The 15,149-nt window shown below is 43.5% G+C and overlaps 1 protein-coding gene across 1 annotated transcript in view; it reads right to left on the bottom strand.

The window, feature by feature from the left end:
* The window catches only part of ROR2 (receptor tyrosine kinase like orphan receptor 2), a 190,787-nt gene extending 175,838 nt beyond the window's left edge, over nucleotides 1-14,949 (bottom strand). The window contains exon 1 of the mRNA XM_073632858.1: nucleotides 14,387-14,949. Coding sequence (XP_073488959.1) covers nucleotides 14,387-14,468 — 82 coding nt within the window. The 5' untranslated portion in view covers nucleotides 14,469-14,949. The remainder of the gene's footprint in view (nucleotides 1-14,386) is intronic.
* Nucleotides 14,950-15,149: the final 200 nt, after the last annotated feature.

Here is a 15,149-nt window from a genome sequence, read left to right as displayed (position 1 = left end):
AATTTGGTCCTGGAAAAAAAAAAATAAAAATACCATGGCTGCCAAGAGCTCATTTTTAAAAATGCACTGTTATATTCCAACATACACTATATTGTCAAAAGTATTGGGACGCTCGCCTTTACTCGCACATGAACTTTTAATTGCATCCCATTCTTAGTCCGTAGGGTTAAAAATTGATCTGGCCCGCCCTTTGCAGCTACAACAGCTTCTGGGAAGGCTGTCCACAAGGTTTAGAAGTGTGTTTATGGGAATGTTTGACCATTCTTCCAGAAGTGCATTTGTGAGGTCAGGCACTGATGTTGGATGAAAAAGCCTGGCTCGCAGTCTCTGCTCTAATTCAGCCAAAAGATGGTCTATTGGGTCGGCTTTAGGACTCTGTGCAGGCCAGTCAAGTTTCTCCACCCCAAACTCGCTCACCCATGTCTTTATGGCCCTGATGCGCAGTCATGTTGAAACAGGAAGGGACCATCCCCAAAGTTGGGAGCATTAAATTGTCCAAAATGTCTTGGTATGCTGACACCTGAAGAGTTCCCTTCACTGGAACTAAGAGGCCAAGCCCAACCCCTGAAAAACAAACCCACATCATAATCTCCCCTCCAAATGATTTGGACCAGTGCACAAAGCAGGGTCCATAAAAACATGGATGAGCGAGTTTGGGGTGGAGAACCTTGACTGGTCTGCACAGAGTCCGACCACCACCTGATAGATTACCTTTGGGATGAATTAGAGTGGAGACTGCGAGTCGGGCCTTCTCGTCCACATCAGTGCCTGACCTCACAAACGTGCTTCTGGAAGAATGGTCAAACATTCCCATTAACACACTCCTAAACCTTGTGGACACCCTTCCCAGAAGAGTTGAAGCTGTTATAGCTGCAAAGGGTGGGCCAACTAAATATTGAACCCTACAGACTTATGCTGGCCATACACTATACGAAAAATCGTCCGAAAAATCGTTCGTATAGACACTTCGTTCGTTTTTCGGCAAGTTAATGGGCACAAATCGATAATCGTTTGTGACGTTTTTGTGGGGAAAAAACGAACGGGAAGTTTGGAAAATTTCTGCCGAACGTACGATAAATTGCAAGGTTAATGTGTTTCCCGTCCGAACTGTCTGCACTAGGTATATGTAAAAAAACGAACAAAAAATTATTTATTCATGTCCACTGAACAATTTATCGGTCATTATATGATGGCACGATCGTTTGCGGTCACGGTCGAACGTTCTTTTTTCGAAAATGGGTTCGGCCGATTTTCTGTATAGTGTATGGCCAGCATAAGACTGGGATGCCATTAAGCCTAAGTTCACACTGACAGCAGGAACGAAATCGAATTTCATTCCCGCCTGTCAGTCCCGACATCGGGGGCGATTTCAGAGACATCCGTGCAGGTTTCTGCACAGATGTCAATACAAATCGCACCCCCAAGTCACCAAAAGTAGTACAGAAACTACGTTTGGGTTTCAGTGCGGTGCCACACCGATTCAAACAATGCTATTGCCAGCAACAGCTGCCGATTTGTCATGTCAAATTGAATGCCAAACTGCTGCAATTTGAACCAGGGCTTTTTTTCTTCTTTGTCTCCTATTCTTCCTTATTCCCTTCTTCCGTTTTCCCTTTCTCCTATCTCACTTGGGTCATGAGTATTTTCACATCTAATTTTTAATTACTTTTCTGTCTGCTTATGTGCATAGGTCATTAACCAATAGCATGTCCGGCTCCTGAGGTTTCTTCATAGTGGTATACTCTCCCACCAACCCAACAACTCTTCAATTTGCTTGATTAGCCTGATGCTGATTGGGTGGGTGGAGATCCCCATATATTATATATGGAATGTGTCTCTCGGTCATTTTTATGCAGTGACCAAGGCTCTCCAGCCGAAACCCGTTTTCCTACATGTGCCAATAAATTATTCTTATGGATTGGAGTTGCCGGCTATTTTTTTTTTTTATCTACAAGGGAGAATGTTGGAGAGGTTATGATCAGTAAGCAAAGACAGCTGATGATAGACACTGAGGTGTCCTGGAATGTTTCTGTACAATTACATCTGGAAAAAGCAGCAAAATAATACACAACGCAACTTATCTAAAGAGGAAGTTCGGTTTGGACATACTGTGAAGGCAATCTGAACAAGTTTGATTACTTTTCCTCCATTTCCTGCTAAATAGTTATATACAGTACTCGTAGATATTGATCACCATGGGGGATGCAAAGCTGCTAAGATCATTCTCACTGTCCCCTAAATGAGTTGGATGGCTGGCACTCTACCAGGCAGTTCATATTTTTTCCATTACCACAGAAAGTCAAAGCTGCTAAAGATCAAGACATTCATACCCTAAAAAAAAAAAAAAAAAAAAAAAAGACATCTCTGGTGACCCCATGGCCTTGTGTATCAAGTTGGTTTGTCCTAACCCACTTAAAATCTGCTCATGTATGGCCAGCTAAAGATGGCTCAAACACATATTTGTTTTCACAGTCACTCGTTATTGGCCAACAATCAACAGTGTACTGAAACAGGAACTCTTTCCTTTCATTGCTCATTGCCAATGAAAAGGCTGGCAGGTTTGTAATTAGTAATGAAATCCATTTCCATACAAATGACAGTGATGATTAACACATACCAAAGGGTAATAGAAAAGCAGGTTTCCTGCAAACAGTTAGGCATTAGTTAATGTGATTAATGCTCCCCTACTGTCATCCAGTTGTTTACTGCCCTACCTCCACACATCAGTCACATGACATTTACAAGCGAGAACATGGAACAATGTCCCGCTCTTTGTTTTCACATACACAAATAACCCAGCTCTAAACATTACTATGCAGACTTTGAAAATGATTACGGTATTTAAAAGTGAAAGATCACATATACAGATGCACTTATCCTAACAGTGGAACTAATGCTGGCTACACATGCAATTTCTGAGGATGCTGATTGGGCCCTTCTAACCCAATGCCCCAATAGTTTTCAGTGTTTCTGTTAACCCTGTTAACTCTAAAATAGGACTGAATTCATTTAACTGATGACAAACCTTCTATAGCTTTTATGGAGATATATGTATATTTTACCACATACCTATGATCAATTATCTGACACAAAAGAAATATGGAAGCTGCCATTACTGATTTCCATATGACAATGCTACTCTCTCACTGGTATTGCTGACACACTGGCTTTGATCATCTCTGCATTGCTGGCCTGGAACATATATTCTGATAAAGTCAGAGCTACTTATCTACATACTTGTTCCATGTAAAATTCACAAGACTAGAATTTTCAAATGGAAAAGTCAATAAAGGCAGCCTCCATTTTTTCCAATGACAGAATCATAAAGACAAGGTGAACATTTATTCATTGATTTTATGTACGTTATACCTTTCATACCTGTTTCTTCCAAAATGAAAGAAATTGACTGATAAGATGTATAAATAATCTACAAGTGCTCTAGGAATCCAACCAGACTTGTGGATGCTTTGGAATAAAGGTGGCCCCATATGGCTCAATGTTTGTTACTAATGTCACTGATAAGAGCATAATTTGTAGGCTGACTTATACTGAGAATGTGCGTATGTCAACCATACATTTTTATTTATTTATTTTTTTTGCATGTATACTATACATATTTTTTTTTACAGGTATACCATACTTTTTTTTTTTTTTTTTTTTTTTTTTTTTTAGGTATGCCATACATTTTTTTAATATCCTTGATCATTTTTCCTAGGTGTGTTCATCTTTTGCTGTCACATTTACTGTCACGTGGCTACAGCTAATATGGATATCCACCACCAATTTGTCCTGAATATCTCAAAAAAAGCATCTTGATGAAAAGAAAGAGTTTCAGCTTTGGCAAACTGAATTATTGTTGAACACAGCTATTAAAAATGCAACACCCTTTTAAAGGTGGCCACATATGAGAAGATTATATTCAGAAAAGGTTGTTTTCAGAACTCTTAAGCCAAGTATTGGCTTGTGTATGGGAAGCTGCTGACTTTCAAGAACAAAGGATATTCAGTTAGACCAGGGGTCTCCAAACTTTTTAATACAAGGGTCATGTTGTATGTTTGAAAATACTTAGAGGCCAAAAAAATCAATTTCATAAATGAATGAATACAATTTAAATGAATAAATCAGCACAGTCTTATGCCGCATACACACGTTCGGATTTTCCGACGGGAAATGTTGGATGCGAGCTTGCTGGCTGAAAGTTCGACCGTGTGTATGCTCCATCAGACATTTGTTGTCGGACTTTCCGCCAACAAATGTTGGCTACCAGGTTCTCAAATTTTCCACCAACAAAACTGTTGTCGGACTGTCCGATCGTGTGTACACAAGTCCGTTGCACAAAAGTTCACGCATGCTCGGAATCAAGTACGAGCCGGAAGCACTCGGTCTTGTAAAACTAGCGTTCGTAATGGAGACATCACATACGTCTTGTAGGTCACTACGTTCGTAATTATTGGCCAACATTTGTGTGACCGTGTGTATGCAAGACAAGTTGGAGCCAACACCCTTGGAACAAAAATCCACGGTTTTGTTGTCGGAAAGTCTGATCGTGTGTAAGAGGCATAAGAAATACCTTCACAACAAAACCCTGCTTCATATCAGCCCCTTATCACATTTGAGGCCCCCTTATTATATCAGAATCCCCCCCCCCACCTTACAATTTCTCCACCATGGCATAGGGTTGGAGACCGGGTCTCCCTCTGAACTTTGGGGTGGCCCTGAAACACCCTATCCTGGATCAGTGTCATGCATTTCAATGGTGTGGTCAGGCTGGCCATGAACTCCATAGCAATGAATGCTGCCGAGTGCTTTGGCGTCAATAGTTGTGCTGGTGACCAGTCCAACCACACTATGAAAATGCATTGGAGACGCTTGACTTAAGGTAGCCATGGATGAATCCATATGTGGCTATTGCAGTCAAACAGAAGTCGATCTACCGATCAAGTTTTGTTAAACTGTTTTGCTGGATAAAAGCCGCTCAATCAGTGCTGCAGGCCACAGGCTGCAGCGTTGATTTGTGTATTCTGACAGTGGGGGAGTATGCCCACTGTCCAAATACAATAGCACAGCGGGGAGGATTCCCCATCTACCTTGCCCACTGGCTGCACACAAAAAAAAAAAAAAAAAATATATATGGAACCATGTATGGACAGCCTAAAGCTGGCTATACATTATAAAATTGTCCATAATCATTTTCAATTATTCAATTTCCTTAAGATGTACCTTCAACTATGTAGTGCAAGGGCCTGCCTGATTGCAAACAAATCAAAAGTGTTCAGGTTTGACCTCATATTATATGGTTTGGGTAAATCCAAAAGAAAAAAATTGTATAGTGTATGGCCAGCCTTAGACAATAAAACAGCCAGGATGCCGAATGCACCTCCTGAAGAAAATAAAATGCTGGGGGGCCTAACAGGGGCTGCTTAAAACATGGATAAGCTTGTCTGATAAATTATTAGTTTCTGGAAAACAAGGGATCAAGAAAGTTGACCATCATCATTAAATCCATTTAAGATAAGCAAAGTGGCATTTAAAGAAAAATATAAAGCAACAAAAAGCCAAAGCTGAACAGAACTGACATTTAAAGTGGAAAATGTGTTTCTGCACACAGTGATAAAGATCTCTAGGGCGATTTTATCCTGAAAGCTGAGTAATAAATATCTTAAAAGTGAGGTCACCTAAAGCAGATTACACAAAAGCCCATCACACGGTGTGTAAACCCAAGGACATTCTCTTTATCGAAGGAAGCAAGCAGGACAGCTTGGTGTCATGACTTTCACGTTGTTTCGTTATTTCAGTCTGTACATTTTTTTCTGGGTTTTTTTATGATGTTATAATGTGTTAACCATTTAAGGAAAAAGACTGCAGCATGGAGTGGGTCATATAAAATATTATAAATATATACAGTACAAAAGTGAGTACACCCCTCACATTTTTGTAAATATTTTATCTTTTCATGTGACAACACTGAAGAAATGACACTTTGCTACAATGTAAAGTAGGGAATGTACAGCTTGTATAACAGTGTAAATTTGCTGTCCCCTCAAAATAACTCAACACACAGCTATTAATGTCTAAGCCACTGGCAACAAAAGTGAGTACACCCCTAAGTGAAAATGTCCAAATTGGGTCCAATTAGCCATTTTCCCTCCCCGATGTCATGTGACTCATTAGTGTTACAAGGTCTCAGGTGTGAACGGGGAGCAGGTGTGTTAAATTTGGTGTTATCACTCTCACTCTCTCATACTGGTCACTAAAAGTTCAACATGGCACCTCATGGCAAAGAACTCTCCGAGGATCTGAAAAAAGGATTTTTGCTCCACATAAAGATGGCCTAGGCTATAAGAAGATTGCCAAGACCCTGAAACTGAGCTGCAGTATGGTGGCCAAGACCATACAGAGGTTTAACAGGACAGGTTCCACTCCGAACAGGCCTCACCATGGTCGACCAAAGAAGTTGAGTGCACATGCTCAGTGTCATATCCAGAGGTTGTCTTTGAGAAATAGACGTATGAGTGCTGCCAGCATTGCTGCAGAGGTTGAAGGGGTTGGGGGTCAGCCTGTCAGTGCTCAGACCATACGCCGCACACTGCATCAAATTGGTCTGCATGGCTGTCATCCCAGAAGGAAGCCTCTTCTAAAGATGATGCACAAGTAAGCCTGCAAACAATTTGCTGAAGACAAGCAGACTAAAGGGCATAGATTGATGAGACCAAGATAAACTTATTTGGTTCAGTCAGATGGTGTCAAGCGTGTATGGCAGCAACAAGGTGAGGAGTACAAAGACAAGTATGACTTGCCTACAGTCAAGCATTGTGGTGGGAGTGTTATGGTCTGGGGCTGCATGAGTGTTGCCAGCACTGGGGAGCTACAGTTCACTGAGGGATCCATGAATGCCAACATGTACTGTGACATACTGAAGCAGAGCATGATCCCCTCCCTTCGGAGACTGGGCCACAGGACAGTATTCCAACATGATAATGACCCCAAACACACCTCCAAGACGGCCACTGCCTTGCTAAAGAAGATCAGGGTAAAGGTGGTGGACTGGCCAAGCATGTCTCCAGACCTAAACCCTATTGAGCATCTGTGGGGCATCCTCAAATGGAAGGTGAAGGAGCGCAAGGTCTCCAATATCCACCAGCTCCGTGATGTCGTCATGGAGGAGTGAAAGAGGATTCCAGTGGCAACCTGTGAAGCTCTAGTGAACTCCATGCCCAAGAGGGTTAAGGCAGTGCTGGAAAATAATGGTGGCCACACAAAATATTGGCACTTTGGGCCCAGTTTGGACATTTTCACTTAGAGGTGTACGCATTTTTGTTGCCAGTGGTTTAGACATTAATGGCTGTGTGTTGAGTTATTTTGAGGGGACAGCAAATTTACACTGTTATACAGGCTGTACACTCACTACTTTACATTGTAGCAAAGTGTCATTTCTTCAGTGTTGTCACATGAAAAGATATAATAAAATATTTACAAAAATGTGAGGGGTGTACTCACTCTTGTGAGATACCGTATAATATAATTCTAGACATACACAGTACAATTTTCCATCCAAAAAAACAAGGCAAGTCTGTAAAACTTCCGTTTACAACTGGTTAGATTACAATTGTTATACCTGTGACCATCACATTTTTGAGCCAAGTCCTGTAGTCAGTGCACATCTGGTGCAGACCCTAGTCAGTGCATGCATTCCTCAAACTATTTCTGCTGTCCACTACACAATCTAGAGGTTCAATACTGATAGGGAACATGCACATTTTTTAGACATAAAGTAGTTAAAGAGCTGCTAAAATTTGCCCACATAGTGTCTATGTTGTACACCCAGGTCTTCTGGTGTATTATCACCTAAAGCTGGCCACGCACATTATATTCTGATTATACAGTACAATGTCTTTTAGGTTTACCAACAATGATGTAGAGCTACGGCCTATTAGATTTATAAATTGAAAGGATTGTTCATGAAGGGCCTCAAACTTCATTGTTGGTGTTCAATCTAATGGAGATTGTACCAACTAAAGCTGATAATCCGCTTTACATGCAAAAGGGGTTGTAATTATGTTCAGCCCGTATTTTGTGATGCAAACACCCCTGCTAAACAAAACAGTTTGGTTCTCAGCTGCCCCGATTACTACTTTCCAGTTAAGCTGGGTCCACGACCCACCTCAGGCTGCTGACTGAACAATAAGGTGGAGAATCACTGTCCACTGCCTAGTACACAATAGTTTTTTTCGCTGGTTTGAACAAACAAAAACTGACAGCTCCAGTCAGAGCCACTGTACTAACAATCCGACGTTAGTACAGCGATCTCCCAGTGTTCTGGACAGCCCCCGCCAGAACACTCCGATCAGCACTCTCAGCCATTGGCTGAGAGCGCTGATTCGGAGCCTGTTGGCTGCTGGTTTTCCAGCATGCTCATCTGACAAAACCCAGCCGTACCGGCTGACATACACACGGGCTGAATGCAACAATTCTCCAGCAAGATCTGCTGCCCTGTGTAAGCTGTAGGTCACTCAAGTCAAAGTTTACATAGGGATATGCACTCCCCCCCCCCCCCCCCCCCGTGTGACAACACTTGTGCTTTTTAAATTGGTCCATCACTGCCACAAAGTGTGTCACATGCTCCTTCCTGCATACCTGTAAGTACCATATATGGGGGAGGAAGGACTGCCTGTTTGCTTTAAAGTGAAACGATACCACATTATGAACATAAAAGTCATCCGTAAGAGTACACACAATGACTACTGGTATGTTATAAACTGGATTAGTCTCCTTTCATGCCCCTCTCCGATTTAGCATCTCCATATTATTGGGGGCCCGACTTTTACTGATTTCATGGCTTCAACTGCCATTCTACTGTCCAATAAGACTACCTCAGTGGGCAGTAGAGGCAATCTTATAGGGGGGTGCCAGCTGATGGAGCTTATCCATAAAGTCAAAGAAAGTCAGAGCACTGTAAGAAAGAGAATCTACAGAACAGAGTGGGGTACAGTAGTAACTGTTCTAGTTAACAGTGCCTTTTGTGTCTGTTCCCAGGTAAGTGGTCTACAGGTGCCCTTCTGAGAGATAACACACATTTATATGCTGGAAAATGTTTATAAGCAAAGAAGATGATAAGCAGGTCTCTTATACTGTACTTACATTGTAGGGGTTATACATGTCATGATCTTAGATTAGAGGTCTCCAAATCTTCTAAACAAAGGGCCAGATTAATATCCTTCAGACTTGAGGCTTGGTGTCAGTGGTAGTAAGAAAATTACATAGCACCAGTGGTTTGTAGGAGGAGGAATAGTTCCCCATCATTGGTATTGGTGGGAGGAATAGTGCCAATTGTTATTATCAGTACAAGAAATAATGTCCCATCATTGATGTCAGTGGAAGGAATAGTGTCCCATCATTGGTGTCAGTAGAAGGAATCGTGTCCCATCATTGGTGTCAGTGGAAGGAATAGTGTCCCATCATTGGTGTCAGTAGAAGGAATCGTGTCCCATCATTGGTGTCAGTAGAAGGAATCGTGTCCCATCATTGGTGTCAGTGGAAGGAATAGTGTCCTATCATTGGTGTCAGTGGAAGGAATAGTGTCCCATCATTGCTGTCAGTGGAAGGAATAGTGTCCTATCATTGCTGTCAGTGGAAGGAATAGTGTCCCGTCATTGGTGTCAGTGGAAGAATTAGTGCATTGTTTGGTCACTATGGAATAGTGACCAAAAGGCCCAGGTAAAAGCAAGCAAAGGGACACATCTGGCCCACAGGCCACAGTTTGGAGACCATCTTCCTTGAGCACCAGAGGTGATAGTGAAGGCCTTAAATATTTGGTTAAGGCAGCCATAGATGATTCTGGTCTTTTACCCTATAAAAGCAGGGAAAAAAACAATAACTTTCCTTATCTAATGCCAACAGTGTGTACAGTATAGAGGAATCTCCATTGTATTCTTGCAGCCAGGGCACTTGTGGCTACTGACACTGTTGACCAGTGATAGCATCTGACAAGATTCAGGTCACTGTTCAGCTGATAAGTTACCACCCTGCTCAGGCAATTTTTGTTGAGCTGGTTGGTGCTTGGAGGGCCACCCACAGCTTGGATTTTGGCCAATTCACCCGAAAGGCCATTTAGACAAATAATTAGGACAATGACCTATATCCAATTTACTCAACAAAAGAGCCCACCCTTTTGTTACTCCAAGATATCCAAAAAACAGAAATCATTAAGAAATCCCTTTAAAATAAATTCTCAAGCATTTGGTTCTGTAATAAAGTTCACAATCACTGCTATGCTATATACAGTACATTCCAGTTAATAATAACAAGTAGTAAGTTAAAACAAATGTATGATTCCGGCAGTTGATCAGCTTCTCTGAAGCATTCTGAAGACTCTAGGCTTATGTTATGCACACCTGGAATGCATTTGTTACAGTAATTGTGTTGTGCTTGTCCTTTGTATGGAAGAGCCCTATGGACTTATATACGTTAACATTTCAAAACTTATTTTCAGCTTTGCATGCTCACGCGGCTATTAAATATGTAGGCTGATCACGGCAGCTTAAAATTGGCAGGTAATATTTAAACCCTTCAGAAACCGCAAGACTTTTTTATTGCTTTTAAAATATAATTGTGACCTGCACTCTCAGGAAAGGTCAATGTAAATCAAAGAGGATAAAGAAAAGCTGTCCACAAAACTCAGATCAAATGTCCCACATCACACAAGAGGCAGCAGGACCTTTCTCCCCCCCCCCCCCCCCCCATCCCCCTCCCCCTCCTCCAGGTAAAGGAACAAATGGCAGAGGGTCTGAAAAGCCAGAGGAGCCTGGAGCTGAGCAACAGGAAGTGCACAATCTAAGCATCTGTCACCTCCTGGGGAGAGCTAAATGGATTAGAGCCTGACCAGGAGAAGAAAAGTCCTTTCAAAACATGCATTTGATTAACATGTCCACTCCAATATACAACATCGCTTCTACTCCCCTGAGCTATGATCACAAATCCCCATGCACTTTTCAAATGTTTGAATTCCTAGGTCAGTGGGGGTGGTAGGGGGAAGGACACCAAATAACGATCAAATACACAAAATTGCTCAATAGATTGACATCAGTTTGACCCATCAGGGAAGAAAAGGGTTCCATAGAGCTGGGGCTATATACGTGCTCTTTTACAGCAGTAGAGATGGCTAGGGGGTCTGTTTGGATTGCACAGCACTCCTCCACACTAGCCAGGAATACAGTTCAATAGTGAAGAATGGAAGGGACAGATAGGGCTAATCTTATCAGAAAAGTCCTATCTTCAATAGTTCCACACTCTACTTGGATGTCTCTAGGGTTATCTGTAACTAACAGCCTTTCTGCAATCTCCTAAATGACCCTGTCACTATCTTGCCCTCCTGGGATCTGTTACCTATTAAGAGACAATAGGTCATCATATTAATCTCTGGAGAAGGATCGGACATGAAAAGCACAGACAATGGCCAGCACTCCACAATGCATACTGATGATCACTTTCACACAATCTACTATTGATCTCTCAAACAATCAAAAGTTCAGATCACATCTAACTCTTAAAGCCCAACTCCAGCCAAACTGTAACTTTACCAGGGAGAACCTACTCACAATGGGGGAGATTTATTAAAACTGGAGAATGCAAAATCTGTGCATGTAGCCAATCAGCTTCCAGGTTTTATTGTCAAAGCTTAATTGAAGAAGCTGGAGTTAGAAGCCAATTGGCTAATATGCACAGCTGCACCAGATTCTGAGTGCTCCATTTTTAGTACACCCCCCCTTTGTGTCCTACTGACACACCCTTGTAACATTTAAAAAAAAAAAAAAAAAAAAAAAGAAGGAGGGACTGGAGGGGGGTGGGGGTCACTGGAACAGGAAGATGTGGACAGCAAAAGAGAAACGTTAATTTTTTTTTTTTTTCCAAAAAATGTATTTTTGTTGCCGTCTTTATTGAAGAGATTTCCCCTCACTTCCTGTCCCACTGACCCCATCACTGGGATAGGCAGTGAGTGAAAATCTCCTTAATGGGACCACAGACAGCAGGTAACAGAGGTTCTAACCCTGCCACAGCCTATATAAAACAAAGAGAAAGCTTTTAGCTAAAGCTGGGCTTTACAACAACATGAATTATGAATATATCACAGAAGCCAGTGACACCTATAGGACTCATAAAAGAGAACACACTGAACAGCTTGGATTAAGCCCCCCGTCACTCCTGGGCGATCTGAAGTGCGTTTCAATACTCGACATTCAGATTTCTAGGTTATTCTATTGTGCCTGTTCATATGTATAGTGAGAACTGTATGAGAAAGTAAAGTACAGGAGCCTCTTTGAGGCGTGATCCTGTGTTTTTTGTCCCCTATAGTCTTAAATGGGAAGGCTCACTCTTGAGTGTGTGGGTATTTTTATGTGACTTTGGAGCCTTTGTTGCATGTTTTTCATCATGAGCGTTTCCCTTGTAGCCAGTGATATGCTAGTTATTAGAAGGAGCAGATGGTTGTTAGGCACAACATTGTGTATTACTTACTTTTTTTTCAGGTCCCCCCTCTGAAGTCTATAGGGGCTAAAAATGAACCATCATGGCTCAGAAAAAGCTCCTGTACTTCTTGTGAACACTAAGCAATAGTCCATCACGTATAGATGGGAACAGACACACTAGAATAGCATGATATCTGAGTGTGGAGCATTGGAGAACTTCTGTTTCAAATTGCTCAGGTGTGAATGAGGCCTTTATGGTGGCTAAACACGCTTCGATTTCATCATCTGACCGATGAAAGCAGCAAATTATTGAATAGCCATAAACTCCTTTGTGATCAATTTAGCTCACATTCGAGCAAACTGTGTCGATCAGCCAGGGTGGAATTCTATTGTCTGTCATTGATTGCCAGCACTGAGATGCATTGGTCTTGTGATCGATTTAGCTAAGATTCGATCAAACTGAATCGATCAACCATGGTGCAAATTGGCTGTCAATGATCACCAGCACTGAGATGCATTGGTCATGTGATCAATTTGGTTTAGATTTGCTTAAACTGAGTCGATCAGCCATGGTGGCAATCTATTGGCTGTTTCCGATTGCCAGCACTGAGATGCATTGGTCATGTGATCAATTTTGCTCAGATTTGATCAAACTGAGTCGATCAGCCATAGTGCAAATCTTTTGGCTGTCACTGAGATGCATTGGTCATGTGATTGTTTTAGTTTAGATTCAATCAAACTGAGTCGATCAGCAATAGTGGAACTCTATTGGCTGTCATTGATCACCAGCACTGAGATGCTTTTTTCATGTGATCAATTTAGCTCAGATTTGATTAAACTGAGTCGATCAGCCATGGTGGAAATCTATTGGCTGTCATTGGTCGCCTGCACTCAAATGCTTCGGTCATGACTTCCAAACAGTGGTGGCCGCTAAGGATGAGCCCTGGCGTGTTCGCATGCTGCACGTGCCGATCCCGCCAGGAAGTCGGCACAGCGCAGCGCTAATCACGGGCAGTGAGACATTTCCCGATCTCTGCAGCCGCACATCGGTAAAACGTCTCACTGCTTGTGATTAGCGCTGCGCCGTGCCGACTTCCTGGCGGTCTCTGCAAGTGCAGCATGCGAACATGCCGGAGCTCATCCTTAGCGGCCGCTCATGCAGGGCACAGGGGCGCCGCCACCCCTACTCCATGCGCCACCCAGTTGTGTGATGATAGCGAAATAATATTTCCTGCTTCTCCTCCCGGCCAATCAGGAAGCAGGTCCTGAGACCCGGTTGGCCGGGAGTCCTAAGTCTTGATTGGCCGGGAGGAGAAGCGACCGCTGAGACTCAGGAAGAGACGAAGGGGGAAAGCCCCCAAAGCCACGACCTGGGTGGGGTAAGTGCGGGGCTGACGGAAGAAGCGGCGATCGATTGAGTGCTGGGGGAGTTGTTTGGCTGGCTGGGGAGGCTGCCAGCCACCTCACCCCCAAGAAAACTGAGCACCAGCTGCCACTGCTTCATGTGGTGGAAACAGAATTGCAATTGATCATTTAAAATTGTATCTTCCAACTATTGATCAGTATCCACTTCCCTGTGTGGGGCATATCAATCGAGTTGTTGAGTATAGATTGATCATTCCCATTGGGAGACATGGATCGGACAAGAAATTGATGATTTATGGAAGCGTGTATGGGCACGATTGGTGAGGGTAAAATGACCAGGACACACTTGTTGAAGTTATGAGCTCCAAGCAAACATCACATCCCCATTCCCCAGCCCAGATCTCCTGCACACATTCCTAGAGAGGGATATGAGGATCTACAGGGCACCACCCTCCATCACATAAAATAACCAGGGGGGCCAGAAGAAGCACATCCTCCAGGGAAGGGGGGGGGGGAGAAGAAGACCATGGTGTCCTCTATACAGGTGTGTCCTCACTTACCTGTAGTCAGGGTGAGGAGCAGTGCCAGCAGTAGCCATGTCAGCCCCCCAGCCTTCCTCCTGGCCATCCCGTGAGATGTCATCTTCTCCCCACGTGACCAATCACAGCATCCAAAGGTGGAGGGTCCGGAGAGTGTATGGAGTGTGTGCTGAGGACAGGGATGGGGCTGGTAGCCCCCCGAGCCGCCCGCTGCCTCTCCTCCACCTCCTGTACAATGAAGTCTTTGTCAGTTCTCTTCACCTCACTCCTTCCTTCTAGAAGAAGTCCTTGTACCAGCACTCCACAGACACCTCTACAGACAGACACCTCTACAAACAGACACCTCTACAGACTGAAGCTCCTCCGCTCCTCGCCCGAACCATCCTTCTCCGTACACTCCAAGCTAAGCGGGACACCTCCAGCACCAAACTTCCTCCAAGTGCCAGTGAGTCCCACTCAGCGCTCACAGGGGAGGTAGGAGGAGTGGGCAGGCTCTGCTCCTTCTTCTCCCTGCACCCCCTGCCAACAGCATCCTGACGTCACCGCCATGGAACCACCGCTGTCAGGCAATGGGATGGGGGGGGCAGTGTGGGCGCCACCTGCTGGACGCGCTTTTCTGCGGCGCTTCTGCGCAGAGGTACTGCGCAAATGGGTCAGCATGTTCTGACTGACCTGAGGAGTCTCCTCGCTGCGCTCCAAGTCTCATCTCCCATTCCTCTTCACTCTGTATTCCTGCATGGCAGAGGAGGCTGTACAGCTTTATTAAAGGTCTTTTCACAAATAA

This window comes from Aquarana catesbeiana, linkage group LG01 (assembly GCF_042186555.1).
Source record: "Aquarana catesbeiana isolate 2022-GZ linkage group LG01, ASM4218655v1, whole genome shotgun sequence".
NCBI lineage: Eukaryota > Metazoa > Chordata > Amphibia > Anura > Ranidae > Aquarana > Aquarana catesbeiana.
The sequence above is the reverse complement of the archived record's forward strand: the minus strand, read 5'-3'. Positions and strand labels throughout refer to the sequence as shown.